General features: G+C 37.2%; 1 protein-coding gene across 7 annotated transcripts in view; it reads left to right on the top strand.

Annotated features, from left to right (window-relative positions):
• The window catches only part of LOC121171399 (LIM domain containing preferred translocation partner in lipoma), a 694,421-nt gene that overhangs the window by 416,512 nt on the left and 262,008 nt on the right, over positions 1-15,901 (top strand). For 6 of the 7 annotated variants that reach the window (XM_041003127.1, XM_041003128.1, XM_041003126.1 and 3 more), the window contains one exon: positions 6,648-7,325. In XM_041003127.1, the coding sequence (XP_040859061.1) occupies positions 6,648-7,325 (678 nt within the window). The remainder of the gene's footprint in view (positions 1-6,647; positions 7,326-15,901) is intronic. The other variant, XM_041003129.1, reaches the window with a different exon arrangement.

Raw genomic sequence — 15,901 nt, 5'->3', positions numbered from 1 at the left:
ATGTAGGGTTTTTTTTCATTTTATCATTATCCCGTAATTTATTGAAAGCAATCCTGATATCTTGACTATTTAAATTTTGTGAAACCTTTCACTTTTACAAATCATATTACTAAGTATAGTCTTGAAGTTTATCAATTGTATTATATATCATTTATTTCAAGTAAATTTAGATGTAGAATTACTGGCTTAAATGTGGACTGCTTAGGAGCCTGGCATGGTAGCCTAATGACTAAAGTCCTTACCTTGTGCACACCTGGATCCCATATGGAAACCAGTTCTACTCCCAGTAGCTCCTCTTCCCATCCACCTGCATGCTGGTGGACTGGGAAAGCAGTCAAGGATTACCCAGAATGCTAGGACCCTGCACCTGCATGGGAGACTGAGAAGAGGCTCCTGTCTTCAGATCACCTTAGCTGCAGCTTAGCTGCTTGGGGAGTGAATCATCGGACAGAAGCTCTTCCCCTTCTTGCACCAAATTACCCCACAGATTATCTATGATGCTGTTTCAGAAGCAATCCATAATTTGATAGCTAAGCATAAATGTTACAAACATTATCTTTTGAAACATTTCAGTAGTTCCTTCTGTCAGTTACAGGCCCCATCTCCAGGAAAAATTTCCTGTCCAACTTAACAACAGTGCCAAAATGTGAGCTCTTGATTTTAACTGGGAATCATCTGTATGATCTCCCCTTATTTATTCCCAGATTTCATTTCCTTAAGTAAATAGGCATACCAATTTTATTTAAAGAATTCTGAACAATACTAAAGAGCAGAGATGAGAAATGATTTTCTAAATGTAGATTAACATATTCCTACATTGCTCTCTTAATTTGTTGCATTGTTTTCTTTCTCATGTGGTTATCTGTCACTGGTTAGTGTGAGACGACCGGGTGGTTGCAGAATAGAGCTGTGGACACTGAACCAGAATTATGGGGAAGATAATTAGCAACCACAATCCAGAAAGCAAAATTAAGTTATTCTGACAGAGCTAGGGAAAAATAATGAAGTAATGTTTCTATTGAACAAAAATAAATATCAAATGAGGCTTATCATCCTTAGCTGAAACAAGTAAGCTCTATTTGCATTTTTCCTTGCTGTGCAACCTCTAAAACCAATCTGCCCATTGATTTATTCAGCCATTACATGTTAAGTATCTTCCTGATACAAATTCCTAATAGATTACTTTTGAGCATTAACATTCATTGCAAGCATTCAGAATTTACTCTTGTAATTGTCAAATTTTTGAGTGTCATTATATTGACAGTTTTAGAAGAGTGAAAAACAAGTGGACTACCCTTAGCCCAAGCTTTAACATGTGAGGTTCATCTGTTATGTGTGCTATATAGAACCATTTTGATTTGAAAGAAGGGATGAATTACAAAGAGAAAAATCGAATATTCCATGGTCTCTCGTTGTGCAGATGAAAGGTCAGTCAAGAAACACAATGTGACTTCCGACAATGTTGTCTGTAAACAGGGACAAAGCTGAAATGTTTATATGTCCCGTGAGTTTGCCGTATGTCCCTTGCCATGCCTTGATCACCCTCCCTGGTGTCGTTCCAGTGGACAGTGACCACACTTAGAACAGATGTTGCGCAGTGTATCCCTGCATTAAGCTTGACCTCCAAGGATCATTTGGTTTCCTGGTGTTTTTAAAAAAATAGTAGCATTAAGTAAAAATAAGTGCAAGCCTCTACATTCAGAAAATAAATAATAGACCTGCATTGTGTGTGGCAACAATCAATACCGTTTATAGCAGCTGCCTTTGACAGAATATAAGCTATTCAGTTTGATTCAATCGACTTCTCCTTGTTCTTTCCCAAATACCTATTTTCAGTAGCAACATCTGTTATCCATAATCATGTTTTCCCTTGCTTTTTTCCTTAAATGGTAATATTTTCTCTGTTTATATCTTAACTTCATATCATTTAAGAAGATAGCAGTAGATGGATTGGGAAGTCTTTTGTGCTTTGTTGCACCTGATCTGTGTCATTGCTTCATTACCTAAAACGTGGAGGTTGACTCTTGGATCTCCTACCTGGTAGTTCCTGCCTGGGATTTCATGTTTCAGTATCTTCTTCCAGCATATAATAATAGTTGGTCCTGAGGATCCTGTGTAAGCAGCATTCAACACAGAATGTTTATGCAAAGTAAATATTGTATAAATGTATGCTGTTACTACATTACTTTTCACTTACTAACTGGTATTTTCAGGTTGGAGTAGCCATGTGGAATAGAAAATTAATAAGTGAAAAACATTTACTAAGTCTTCCTAAAATGAGGTTAAATGATTACCTTGAATATAAAATTGAAATTAAACTACCTGCACTCTTTTACTTACCCATCTTCCTTTCCATCTTTTTCATTCTTGGCCCATATGGAAATAACATCCTGCATCACTTACTCATATTGCACAATGAGTGGTTTCATGTTTGTTGTTTTGCACTTGACAATTATATTTGCATTTGACATAGAGTTTTCTATGTCGTTATGTAGCTAGGATAAAAATGTATGGAATGGGGAGAGGGCAATGCTGTTATACAGTAAATGAAGCCACAGCTTGCAATGCTGGCATCCTATATCAGACCACTTGTTCTAATATTGGCTGTTCCACTTCCCGCCCAGCTGCCTGCTCAGGGCTAGTAAAGCAGCAAAGGATGACCCAAGTACCTAGGTCCCTGTAACCCATATTGGGAAGCAAGATAGTGTGTTCCATTTGCCCAAAGTGTGCTGAATACCCACTCTGTGCCATCAAGCAGAAACAGCAGTGGATGAAAGGGGCAGTCTCTGCTGCTCTGAAGGCAGATGTATGACATGGGTGTCACGAAAAGAAAGACAGAAGGAGACATTTTGCTGGAGGGTTCAGACATGGACTTCCTAAGCAACCCGACACTCAGGTTTAAACAAACAAACAAACGAAAACTCCATAGGAATTAAGTAGTGAGTGAAAATAGTTCAGGGAGGTCTTGGGGAAGTGCATGGGTATGAATTATCTTGGTACATTTGATATGAAATGATAGTGACATGACAGGCTTCTGGTGAGGATCATGGACAATGGAAGAGGCAGGTTTGAGTCCATAAACCTACTAACCTACTGAAGACTTTTAAACATGAAAACAATATGATAGGTTTGCACCGAGAGAAATCGCTCTGGATACTGAAAAAACAATTCATTAAAAGGAGAAGAATTAATAGTTAGAGATTTTGGATGTTATTAGAGGAATCTAAGCAAAAAGGGCGGCGGGGGGAGCATGGGTTGGCAGCAGTAGAATTGGTGAAATGTGAGCATACTTGAGAGTTGTGTTCTCCTGTAGATTGTAGGGTCTGCAGGAGTTAGGACTTGCATGGAAATTGAAGTTGAGGGAGGGGCACATTTGATCACCAGCTGAAAAAAAACAGTGAAACTGTCTCAGGGAAGAGGGAGAAGCCATTGGACATGTCACATCTAAAAGCATGAGAAACATCCAAATAGACACATGAAATAAGCAGTAGAATTTTTAGGCCTATGATTAAAAATAAAGTTGAATTCTGGAGACTGTAAATTGAAGAATCTTTGAAATACAGGAGATATTTGAGCTTATGGACATGGTCTTTGGAGAAAGCAAGTTAAGAAAAAGAATCCACCCTCAGATCTAGCTTATCTTTATTCAGGGAATATCGGAACATATGTTGATATTGTCATAGTTAGCAATTTTATAGAACAATTTGAAAGTTAGTACTTTGTTTGTAACAGTGTCTGAAATTTTTGATATGTAATTGTATGTCTAATCATTATGATGATGTTGACAGATCAGAGATAACGATGTAAAAATCCCCAGGGAAATTTGGATAACCTTTCACTTCACAACCAGAGAGGAAACCACCCATTGACTTGGGGAGTTTGGGAATAAAATGGGGCATTTTCTAATTGTTACAATGATTAGAAAGTACTTTAACATTGAATAGATAAATGGCAAAATGCATCATTACACTCAAGATGACAAGTATTTCTCAAGTGTGTGTGTGATTTCTTGCTGCATGTCACTCAAGGCATAGTCCTGGCCCCAAGATCTGTTCTCTATGTTTGTCTTCTTGCAAAGGAGATGACAACTCAGCCCCCACTAGCAAGTCATTGTTGCTCGCCCCTTAGGGCTCTTCTGTGCCTGTGTGCAGCCGATGCACATTTTAGGGTACTCAGTAAGATCTAGTTTGGGTGCGCTGATGTGACCCTCCTCCCTGGGATTATAACTCTCAGAATGTCTTTTTTCTACATATCATCTGAGCAGTCTTTGGGCTAGTCATTATAGGTTTCCTTTCCTATCCTTTGTCAAATATGTATGACATATATATATATATATGGATTCATAAATATATATAAATATATTTTTTCTTAGTGACTTAATTGTCAAGAAACTGTCATGAATTTAATACATGTTGAGTTAATGTTACTTCTTCTCCCCTTCCTCTTAACAGTTTTAGTGATTATACTTTTGGAATTTGCCTAATATGATACACACACACACATAGATGTAGATATATAGATATAGACATGTTAGGATTCAAAGGGATGAAGAATAGGAATCACTTTGCAGCATACTTATTTGTTCTTTGTAGTTAAGGAGAACAGCAGCAGCTCTTACTTGGTCCACACATTCAACTATTTACATAGTCTGCTCTAATCACTGGGATGTTTGCTGTTTCCAAGCACCTACTTTTCACATTTCATTTTCTGGTTTTACCAGAATTTTGAGGAAGTTTTATCATGATTTAACACTTTTATTTTAAAAATGAAGAGCAGACATCATGCTTATTCATAAATATAGATGCTGTGTAATTTTCTCATATGTGAATCTCTGTGTGAGCGGGTTTTATAGCATGTTTTCCATTAGTCATTACTTAAGTAGCTTCCGCATGTAAAAGCCTTCAAAGTTAACAAAGGAAAATAAACCAGTGGAATAGTGTGTATGTGTGTTTCTCGGGTTCATTGTAGAAGATCTAATGCATCATAACTGCTGAATGTGCGTTTGTATTATCAGAATTGACTATAGCCTGGAGACAAAAACAAGACCAGCCACATCTTTGGTGTGCCACTTGTAATGCTGCAAGTTCTCTACTTTCTTTTGGTAAAGTCATGATAATGTATTTTATGCCATGGTTAATATAAATAGCACTGAAATGAACAAAGATGCACCGATATCTGTTTAAGATCTTTATTTCAATTCTTTTGGATAAATACTCCTAAATCATAATATTGGATTGCATCTTAGTTCTCTTTTTAATTTTTGACGAACCTCCGTACTATTTTCCTTAATGGATGCACCATTTTGCATTGCCACCAACTAAGTAAATGGATTTCATTTGATCTGCCCAATATTTACCTCCCATAGGCGTTTATATACTAGTGTAAACACACACACACACTCGTGCATGAGCACAATTCCAAATACTATGAGATAATACTTGGTTATAGTTTGATTTATATTTGCCTGTGATGGTTGACTCTGAGAATTTATTCATATGCCACCAGGTGATTTGTGTATCTTCTTCAAGAAATACATAGTAAACTTCTTACCCATTTTAACCTATAATTTATTGTTTTTGTTGTTTTAGTGCAGTTTTGGAGTTCCTTGTATAGTTTGGAGATTAATATTCAATCAGATATGATTTTTGACATGTTCTCCCATTCTATAGATTGCTATTTCATGCTGTAAATTCTTTCTTTTGATGTGTAAATTTTTTGAATTTAATACATTTCCATTTTTCCTATTCTTTGAATGTTATGTCCATCAAATTGGTGCTGACACCAATATCATTATGTTTTTCCCCTATGTTTTCCACCAGAAATGTTCATATCTTATATATTTTGCACCTTTTATTTTCTTGAATCGATTTTTAATTGGTAGTGCAAGATGGAAGTTTAATTTCTGTCCTTTTCATTTGGACATATGTTTTTCTAGCTCCATTGACGTAAGAGACTATCCAATAACAATTGTATATTCTTGGGCTCCTTATTGAAAATAACTTGATCAGATGTGTATATGCATTGCTGGTCCCTCTTTTCTGCTCCACTGCTCTGCATGGCTGTGCTTTGCAACATACTTTAAAACCACAAATTATCATGCCTCAAGCTTTGTTCTTCAAGATTGGTGTATCTATTTGCAATCTTTTTTTGTTCCATATGAATTTTCATGTTGTCATTTCTGCTTCTGTAAAAACAAACAAAAAATAGTGATTGATACACATTGAACTGAAATTTAAGAATTTAAGATTGTTTGGGGTAGCATGCATACTAACAATATTAAATTTTTCAAAGCATGAACACAAATGCCTTCTCACGTGTCTTATCTAATTTCTCTTATCAATATTTTATAGTTTTTACTATATGTGTCTTTTAATCTTCTTAGGTTGGTTTATTTCTAGATGTTTTATTGCTTGTGGGTACTATTCTAAGTAAAATAATTTTTAACTTTTTCTTTGATCGTTCATTGGTAATATGCAAAAGATAACCAATTATTTATTAGGCTGAAAACTTTGAATGCAAGGGCATTCCTTATTTATATTTGGTAATAATTATAAATAAATAGAAGCTAACAATATTGTGAATGTGCTTTTATTTTATTTCATTGGAAGTCATCTTTGTTTTTCTGTGTTTTTTTTCTTCCATTTTAGGGCTCTGCTAGTGCAACAGCGTCTCCTCCAGTCTCTACACCTGTCACAGGACACAAGAGAATGGTCATCCCAAACCAGCCACCTCTAACTGCAACTAAAAAGTCTGCAATGAAACCACAGCCTGGCCCCCAAGCTGGGCCCATCCCTGTGACTCCAATAGGACCACTCAAACCCCAGCCTCAGCCTGTTCCAGCCTCGTACACCACAGCCTGTACCCCTACAAGGCCCACCTTTAATGTGCAAGTTAAGTCGGCTCAGCCCAGCCCTCATTACATGGCTGGCCCTTCCTCAGCACAAATGTATTGCCCAGGACCCCATGGTTGCAGCATACCACCAGTTCATGTCTCTGGGCCACCTCCTTCAACCCGGCCTGGTACAGATTATGCGTATATTCCACCACCTGTGATTCAACCTGAACCTGGATATGGGTATACCCCCAACCAAGGACGCTATTATGAGCCCTATTGTGCAGCAGGGCCTTCCTATGGAGGCAGAAATGAGAGTAATCCTGCCTATGGGCAACAGGGACACCCAGGCACCTGGAAGAGGGAACCAGCATACAATCCTCCTGTAGCAGGGAGCCAAAACCCTACTAGCTTATACGCAACCACTGGTCCCAAGAAGACCTATATTGTGGATCCTGTTTCCACTCCTGGTGCACCACCACTGCAACCAAAGGTAAGATAAAATTACAAGTAATATCATCATTGGGGTAAATGTCTATGTTGACCTCTATCACAGAAAGCAATGCATAAGGCACGAATGTGTGTGCCCTTCTTTTAGTTTATCAGCAAGTGCAGTCCTAAGAAAGGTTGAGTAAAGTTAAAAGGAGGAAAATTGTGTTTGTGTATAATATTACCAGTATGGTTATTGTTTGGAATCAAATGGAAATAATTGATGAATCCTAACGCATCATCTTCTAAAACATATGAACTCTAGCATCTCAGAACAACCAGATCTTGAGGAAGAAGGGGAATCATTTGTCTTGCAGCTTAGACTGGATATTGATCAAAGTGTCCCTTCATGGGGCAGACATTACTACTTACTAATTCTGTTTATGTGGGCTCTAGATATGTGTGGCTTTTCATATGTGAACAGGTACAGGGAATTTTATCTATAGGTGAAAAGACACAGGACCATCTCAAAGTGGGCTTCTCTCAGACTGTGTCCAGGAAAAGGCAGTCAAAAATCAAGCAATGTTGGTATCACAGGGATTCCAAGGAATGAATAAGTGACCAGAACCCAGGAGACAGCGGAGGCTAAGCAGGCCTAAGCTAATACAATCATATTGACTAAGATTTCATTTGGTAAGAGGTTGCTGCATAATAGCACTTGCTTGCTGCCACTTGTTTATTCACATTATTAATCCTCCTAGAAGAATCTTAGACTTCAGCTTCTATCCCTACTAGGCAAGGATTAGGCATTCTTTTATCATTTGTTTTGTCATTAGTACATGTATGCCTAGTATATCAACACAATCTTTTTAAATACTAAGTTACAGTAGTATTTGTCCCTACTCATATTAGCATGGATTTTCAATTAATGATGGAGACAAGAAAATATAGTTTTCTCCTACCATAACACAAAGAGACAAGCAGAATTACTTGGGAGGGGAGAAATGAAGATTGCAAGTTAACTTCCAGCCATTTGGTTGGAAAGGCTCCCTCTCTTCCACACTCAGATCAAAACAAGCAATTATGTGAGTGCCCTCACTTAGCTAGAAGCCAAAAGCTAATTTTAGGGACATGGACTTCATAAAATATCAGACTACTTATTTTCTAATTCTCTCCATTTTCCCCTAGATTAAAAAAAAGGAATTTATTATTTATTTTTATTGGAAAGTCAGATATACAGAGAGGAGAAGAGACAGAGAGGAGGCTCTTGCATCTGTTGATTGACTCCCCAAGCAGCCTCAATGGCAGGAGCTGAGCCAATCTGAAGCCAGGAGCCTGGAGTTTCTTTTGGGTCTACCACTCAGGTACAGGGTCCCAATGCCTTGGACCATCCTCAACTGCTTTTCTAAGCAGGGAGCTGGATGGGAAGTGGGTCCTCAAGGAATAAAACAGGAACCCATATGAAAGCCAGATGCGTGCAGAGCGAGGACTTTAGCCTCTAGACTGTTACGCCGGGCCCTGCTTAGTTTTTAAATTCTAGTCAGATCCATTCACATATACCACAATGCAAAAGGCAAATCCATGGTGGAATATTGACTGAACCATTGTCCTCACGTGAAGGTTTCAGTTCTGTTCATGACACTGTGAACAAACAAGGTGTGTAAGATGCTGCAGGACTCCATCAGTCTCAGCACTGAGCAGTGTATATGAGTGCACGAGCTGTGAACATAGCACAGTCCAAAGATTCAAGTGAAAATTTGAGGTGATTTTCAAACTGTTTCTCTGTAAAGCATATGAAAAGATGTATTGTTATGGTCTTTTGCTTGTTAAGTCAGGTTTTATCTAAAAATTCTAAGAGAAAATCTTTGTTAACGGTATATTTGTTTAAGTCTCATTTGACTGTACCACAGACATTTGAAAGAAATATTCAACTTTACCTCATTTTTATATATGTTATATACAGGTATATAATTCTGCCATGGGAGATTTCAATGAAAGAGAAATTTAGATTGAAATAATTGTTGTCAACATTTTAGTTCAGATGGCTATATTATTTTTCCTTGGTCTGATTAAATTAAATGATGCTCCTAAAAGTAGGAGATGAATTTTGAATAGCCTGACTTATTTAAGATCCTTCTATTGCTCTTGAAGAATGAGACATGTATGTATGCCTAGGTAGAAAGAATAATCTGATAGTAAGTACAGAGTCAGTCTTCAAGGGTTGTGTTTGCCCATTATGTCATTGGAGATAACAGCTGAAACTAATCTACTGGTGTAAGAATAATAAAATGACTGTCTAATAAGAGGGCTGGCACTAACTTGTTAGGCCCAGCCACATCACTAGTAATTAATAGGTACTAACCAGCTACTCAGGTTAATGGAATGAATTTTTATTAACCAAGCACCAGAAAGCATGAAGCTTTATTTTGCTTTTTTTTTTTTTTTGAGTTCGTTAATTCTACAACATAGTCTATTATGTTAGTATGGACTTTGAATAACAGTGAATTTTATGTCATTTCAAACATTTTTGAAATATTTGTTTTTCAACAGCATCATGTGTTTTCATATATTATTAAACTGTGCATTTTAAAATGAAAATAAAAAGTACTTTTCCCTGGGATTATTAAGGAGTGTGGTTGAAGGTTGATATTTAGCCATCTGTGCTTTGGATAAGGGGAAAGAGGCTGATGAAGCTACAGATAGATTTGGTGTGTGTGCTGGGGAAATTGGCTGATCACGGTGTGGGCTCTTTCACAGTAAGTCTTCGAGCCGAACACTGCTGTATTCAACTGCACCTGTGCACAGAGGCCCTTATTGTCTGTGTATCGACTCTGTTTGGCTTCGCGATGTGATTGCTGGCTTGAAAAATGAACTCCTAATGCTTATCCCAAATCTTGCCTTGACATCGCTCTTTCAGTGTGTGGAAAACCTGTGGACCTCTCTGGCTCACACTTCCATACCCAGTGCAGAAGCCCATCATCATCACTGATTAGTCAGTGATTGAAAAAGGCTTTGGAAATTTCCAAGGATTGAAAACTTGTGAATCAAAAACTACCCAGCTTTTCCATCGGCTTTTCTCCATTCATTTCTAACTTTCCTGTTGGTATTGGAAAATGTACCTTTGTTCCATAAATCAATTCTCTGAGAACTTCTGGGGAATTTGGCACTTGGAAAAAGTTTGATACAATGAAAGAAGGAAGTCTCTATATTTTGACAAACTACTTTAATATCCCTATGTCAGGGTGCAGAATACAAAAAGGGAGTGAAAGAAAAAAAGGGAAATAGAGCAAAAAGAAAATTTAAGAAAAAGAAGGAAGCCAAATCAGAATTGTAAGGCTTACGGAACCACAGTTGTACTTGTGTTCCCATAATGTGCTGAGCAGTGAATTTGCATGCTGCAGCAGGCCATAATGTGTTTCCTGTACCGTCTGCACAAAGTTCCTTGAAAAATATTGCTATAACCAAGTCTTTGTAAGTGAGGAATATTCCCTGTTTAGTTGAAATTCCCCTAAAGACACAGTAGAATCTTTTTGCTGCCTTATAAACCAGTTAACATCCCCAGCACGTTGCTGTGAACATCACAGAAGTCTTCTGCACAGTGTCTTCACCAGTCTCTGATGTGGTATGTGAGTTTGCCCCAGTGTTCCAATAGACTGGCTTGGGTTAAAAATAGCAGACCCAAGCCAGAAAATCACTCATGTATGCAGGTTCACAGTTAAGAAGTTACCACATCACCTGCTATTGTATATTAAAACCTGATAGAGGCCACCCTCAACTCTGTTGAAGGGACAGCTGTGGGTCACATCTGTGAAACTATGGCTGGCACCCATCCCAGAAAACTGGAGTGTCCCAGCTCACTCGGAGCAGGGATGAGATTACCTTACAAAAAGTATCATTCGTTCAAATTTCCCTAAAAAATTCTTCAGGAAAATGAGGGCCTGTAGGTCAACAAATCACATCTTGGTAACTAACTCTGACATTTTCTCCCATACTTTTGCCAGATAACTCCCTGCTCTTCATTTGAGTGTTGAGCTGGGGCATGTTTAGTGGTTCAGACTAAGAGAGCAGAAGTCATGAACTGTTGAGAACAGTGTCAAAAGGACTACCATTAATTCTGTCAGTAGTAAGAAAATACTGGATAATATCAATAGGGTTAACATTTCAAAATTTTAGTAACATGAAGCTGTTTAAATTGGAGTGTGGTTTTTCCACAATGCATATTTTCCATAAATGTTTGAAGACATCTTTGTTCACATGGACGTCAAACATGTAGCTACAAGTAGACTTTTTCATTCCATTGTTCACAAACTTTTGGGGAAAATCCCTGTATAAAAGCATACATATTAGATGTACAGCAAAAATAAATGCAGTTTTTTAAAAAAACCAACTATCTTTATGATAAATCTCATGCTAAATTTCTCTCAATTTGAGTAGAAAAGATAAAAGAAAAGGTGGGTGGAGTGGAAAGATGGACGAATGAGGGTCTGTGCCTCCAATCACTTGGGTCACTCAACATGCCTGAGTAAGTGTGAGGATCAGAATGAAAGAGATGCCTTGAAGGAGCCAGTGTCAGGATTGGCAGTTCTTCCAATTGGCAGTACATTTGGGGCTGCAAAGAATTTGTGAACCGTATACCATCCATGAGCATTAACCATAGATACAGCCTTTAGGTGCTCATTCACCAATAAGTACTGCGCAGTTCATGATGAACATCTTATACCAAAGATCATACATCAGGGTTGTGAAAGAACCACAACTCCAGGACAGGTTCTCCAACTATTACCACTGTGCTTTCCCCCTGACAAGTTCTGAGCTTGTGAGGCAGGAACTCCATGTCATCATCGTACACAGCTCTAACATGACTCATGATTCCCATAGACATATGTACAAGGAAGCTTAGGCAGTCAGGCAGCACGGATGAGATCAGCAGCAGACGGGGAAGCACACATGAAGTTCCCGCTGGGCACCAGGCTTTGTGTCTTGGACCTGCCTTCCTTTTCCTCCACGTACAATTTCTCCCAAAGGTCTCTCTGCCATTCAAAAGATTCAAATCTTTTTCCTTGGTAAATCCCACTTGTCATTGAGTTCTGTTGCACTGATTTGTCACCTGAGCTATTAAAGTGGCCTCTTGGTTTATGTCACTTTGCCTTTTTCGAATACTTTAAGAAAACTCCCCAGTATTAAAATATACTGAAACAACTGACTTGCTTTACAGTTTGACCCTGCTCCCTCTCCTTTTGTTTTAAATAAGAATTTTATTTCTTTTCACTGAAAGTCAGATTTACAGAGGAGTAGACACACAGAGGAAGATCTTTCATCTGCTCATTCACTCCCCAAGTTGCTATAACGGCCAGAGCTCAGCCAATCTGAACCCAGGAGCTTCTTCTAGGTTTCCCACATGGGTGCAGCATCCCAAGGCTTTGGGCTGTCCTTGACTGCTTTCCCAGGCCACAAGCAGAGAGCTAGATCAGGAGCAGGGCTGCCTGGGTATGAACTGGTGGCCATGTGGGATCCTGGGGCATGCAAGGTGACGGACTTTAGCCACTAGACTACCATACCAGGCCTAACCTTGCCCTTTCAACAGCTGTGGTTCCAGATGGTAACTTGTATTCCTTGTTAGTTCTCATCTCTGTAGCTCTGCTCATGGAACACCTTCTTCTGGAATGCCTCCCTAGACCTCTCCTAAATATTAGAAATCTTTCAGGATTTAAATGTGGTACATTAATACCCAGATTGAATGTTTATCTTTAATGAAGACTGCCTTCCCTTCCTGAAGCCTAATTTTATGTTAGTTCATCTCATCCTTGAAAACTTGCACACTCTTACACTACAGTCATTTCTGTGCCAATATCCCTCCAACATATACCCTAAAATGCACAAGGTGCCAGAAAATCTTAGAAAGTGCAAATTGTGAAAAGCATTATGCATGAAAGCAAAAAATCTTTTGTATTAAAGTAAATATATCCTTTAATCCATTTTTCCATGAAAATTTTGAAGTCCTCTGATATGAAATTTATGTTTCAGGCATAGAGACATCACATGAGTACAACCTAAACCCCACCCTCCCCCAAGTAATTAACCCAGTGAATAAATGGTTCTTGGTTTTAAAAAATTTTCCTGAGGGAATTTCCTTTGAACTGGTAAATGAGGAGTATATTGTGTTCTAGAACTTAGCATTGTGTCCATTATCATATTCAAAATTACCTGACTTCAATATGTTGCTTTTCAAAATTATTATTTTATTTTATAACACAATTGCCTAGGATCTGGGAATTCCTCTTTCCCCTTCCCTTAATCCCTTCCTCCCAGTTGATTTCCTCTCTTTTATTACAATAGTATAGTCTTAAATGCCAAAATGATGGACTTAGAACTGTTTTTGAGCAACATATAGCTTTGATGACTTCAGTTACACAAGTACTGTCGCATCAACAACTCAGTATTCAAAGAAGTTAGGTCATTTTTCAGATTTTTCATTGCATTAATTTTTTTTGTTCCCCTTCCAAGAGATGTATGTGTTTGCATGCCTATGCTTATATGTTCCTATTATATGTACAAACTGTTTTTTAATACTTTTTGCCAATACCAAGTATCATATAATTTGTCAGTTTTTTTCTTTAAAAAAAAAAGTTTTGAGATTTAATTTGCCTACAGAGGCTGCCCTCATCTTGAGTATATAAGATAAAACTTTACCATATATATTTAACTGCATAGCTACCAACAGGGTACAGATCATTTCAGCTAACCGAAATTTATTGTGCCTTATTGCGGTCAGCTCATTCTACTCCTAACCTCAGCCAACCATTCTGTTATCCAACTTTGTGAATTGTTTTTGCCTTTTCTCAAATTCTATTTAAATAAGATTTTATGTGCACTGTTGCATTGGAGATTCTTTTACTGACTATAATTGGTTATAGGATTCATTCTTATATTGTATACACTAAAGAATATTAGTTTATTCGATTTTTTATAAGCAGTTGATGTGTGATTTTGTTACCATTTTATCTGTTAACTTGGTTGAGGCAATTAAGTTTCTATGAATATTCCTGTGTATCTTTGAGGCTGGTAATAACTCCAATTTCACCTGAAAAATCAGGAATGAATTTGGTGGGTCGTATAGTAGCTATTGCTTTATAGAGAATTACAAAATCATTTTCATAGAAGTGTAATTTTGTATTCTTACCAGAAATACCTAAGAAGTCCAATTGCACTTCTTCTGGTGATGCTTGATATTATCAGTGTTTTTAATTTTAGCCATTATAATCATACTCAAGTATACCAGTTTGTGATTTACATTTGCATTTCCCTTTGGACTGATGATTTGAAATTTGGCATATACTCATTGACAACTTGCACATATTGTTTTATGATATGTCACTAAATAATTACCCATGTTAGCAGAATTTTTAAAATTTTTATTGAGAGTTGCAGTAGTTTACATATAATGAGTAAAACATCCTTAAATATATGCTTTGAGAATGCTTTATTCTAGAGTGTGACTTGCCTTTTCGTTTTCGTTTTTTTTTTTTTTTTAAGATTCATTGATTGATTTGAAAGTCTAAGTTATAAGAGGGAGGGAGAGCCAGGAAGAGAGGTATTCCATTCACTGGTTCGCTCCCACAAGTGCCCACAATGGTCTGCATTGCGCCAGGCCAAATCCAGTAGCCAGGAGCTTTGTCCAGGTCCCCTACATGGGTGGCAGGGACCCAAACACATGAATCATCTTCTGTTTTCCCAAAATCAGAAGTACAGCCCGAGGATGTATGAACCAGCTCCCATACAGGATGATCATGGCTTTACCTTTTGCTCTACTACACTCTCCCCTACTTCGGGTTCTTAATGTTGCTTTTTTGATGACCAAGCGTTCTTAATTTTTCTAAGTTTAATACATTTGCCATCTGTATTTTTATTCCCCCAACCAAGAAAAGCAAGTTTTTATTTTTTTTTCAAAAAATGTTTTTCCAATATGTACTTGGACTAGGAATTTCCTTCAGGTTAATCTTTGTATAGAATATTTTATATAATTCAGTTTTGGTTGTTGTTATTAGCCTCGTCTACATTTTTCAGAACCCTTTCTTAGATGATTTTTTTTTTGTAGACTTACCTAGATACTTTAGACTAAAATCAGTTTACTGTATATTTGTATAGGGGTCTATCTGAACTCTCTGTCCTATATTACTTATATATCTATCCTAAGTTCTGTGTTTTTGGTTTCTTTCAAGTATTTTGATTATTCTGGGTTCTTTAAAATCTATATATGTTTTAATATCATCTTCTCAGATTTGGTTGAGATTGTGTTAAGTGATAGATGAATTTTAAAGTAGCATACACCTTAATAACAATGATTTTTCCAACCTATAGAAATGGTCAGTGTTCATGTTTGTATTTTTATTGGTTTTATAGTTGGACATACATTTTGTTAAATTGGTCTCACAATATTTCATATTTTGGTTGCTGTTGCCAATGTATTTTAATCTGGAATTTCTTGTTAGTAGTATACAAAAGTAGAGTTGATTTTTAAAATATCAGTCTTATTTGACTTTTGTAGGCTTAGTAACTTTATTAGATTTTTTAAAATGACTTGTTATTATTTCTTGTGTAAGCAGGGTATTAAGTCAATTGTTTCTTTCCTTTGTGGATTAG

This window comes from Ochotona curzoniae, unplaced genomic scaffold (assembly GCF_017591425.1).
Source record: "Ochotona curzoniae isolate NIBS_2020 unplaced genomic scaffold, NIBS_Ocur_1.0 scaffold_2587, whole genome shotgun sequence".
NCBI classification, from domain to species: Eukaryota; Metazoa; Chordata; class Mammalia; order Lagomorpha; family Ochotonidae; genus Ochotona; species Ochotona curzoniae.
The sequence above is the reverse complement of the archived record's forward strand: the minus strand, read 5'-3'. Positions and strand labels throughout refer to the sequence as shown.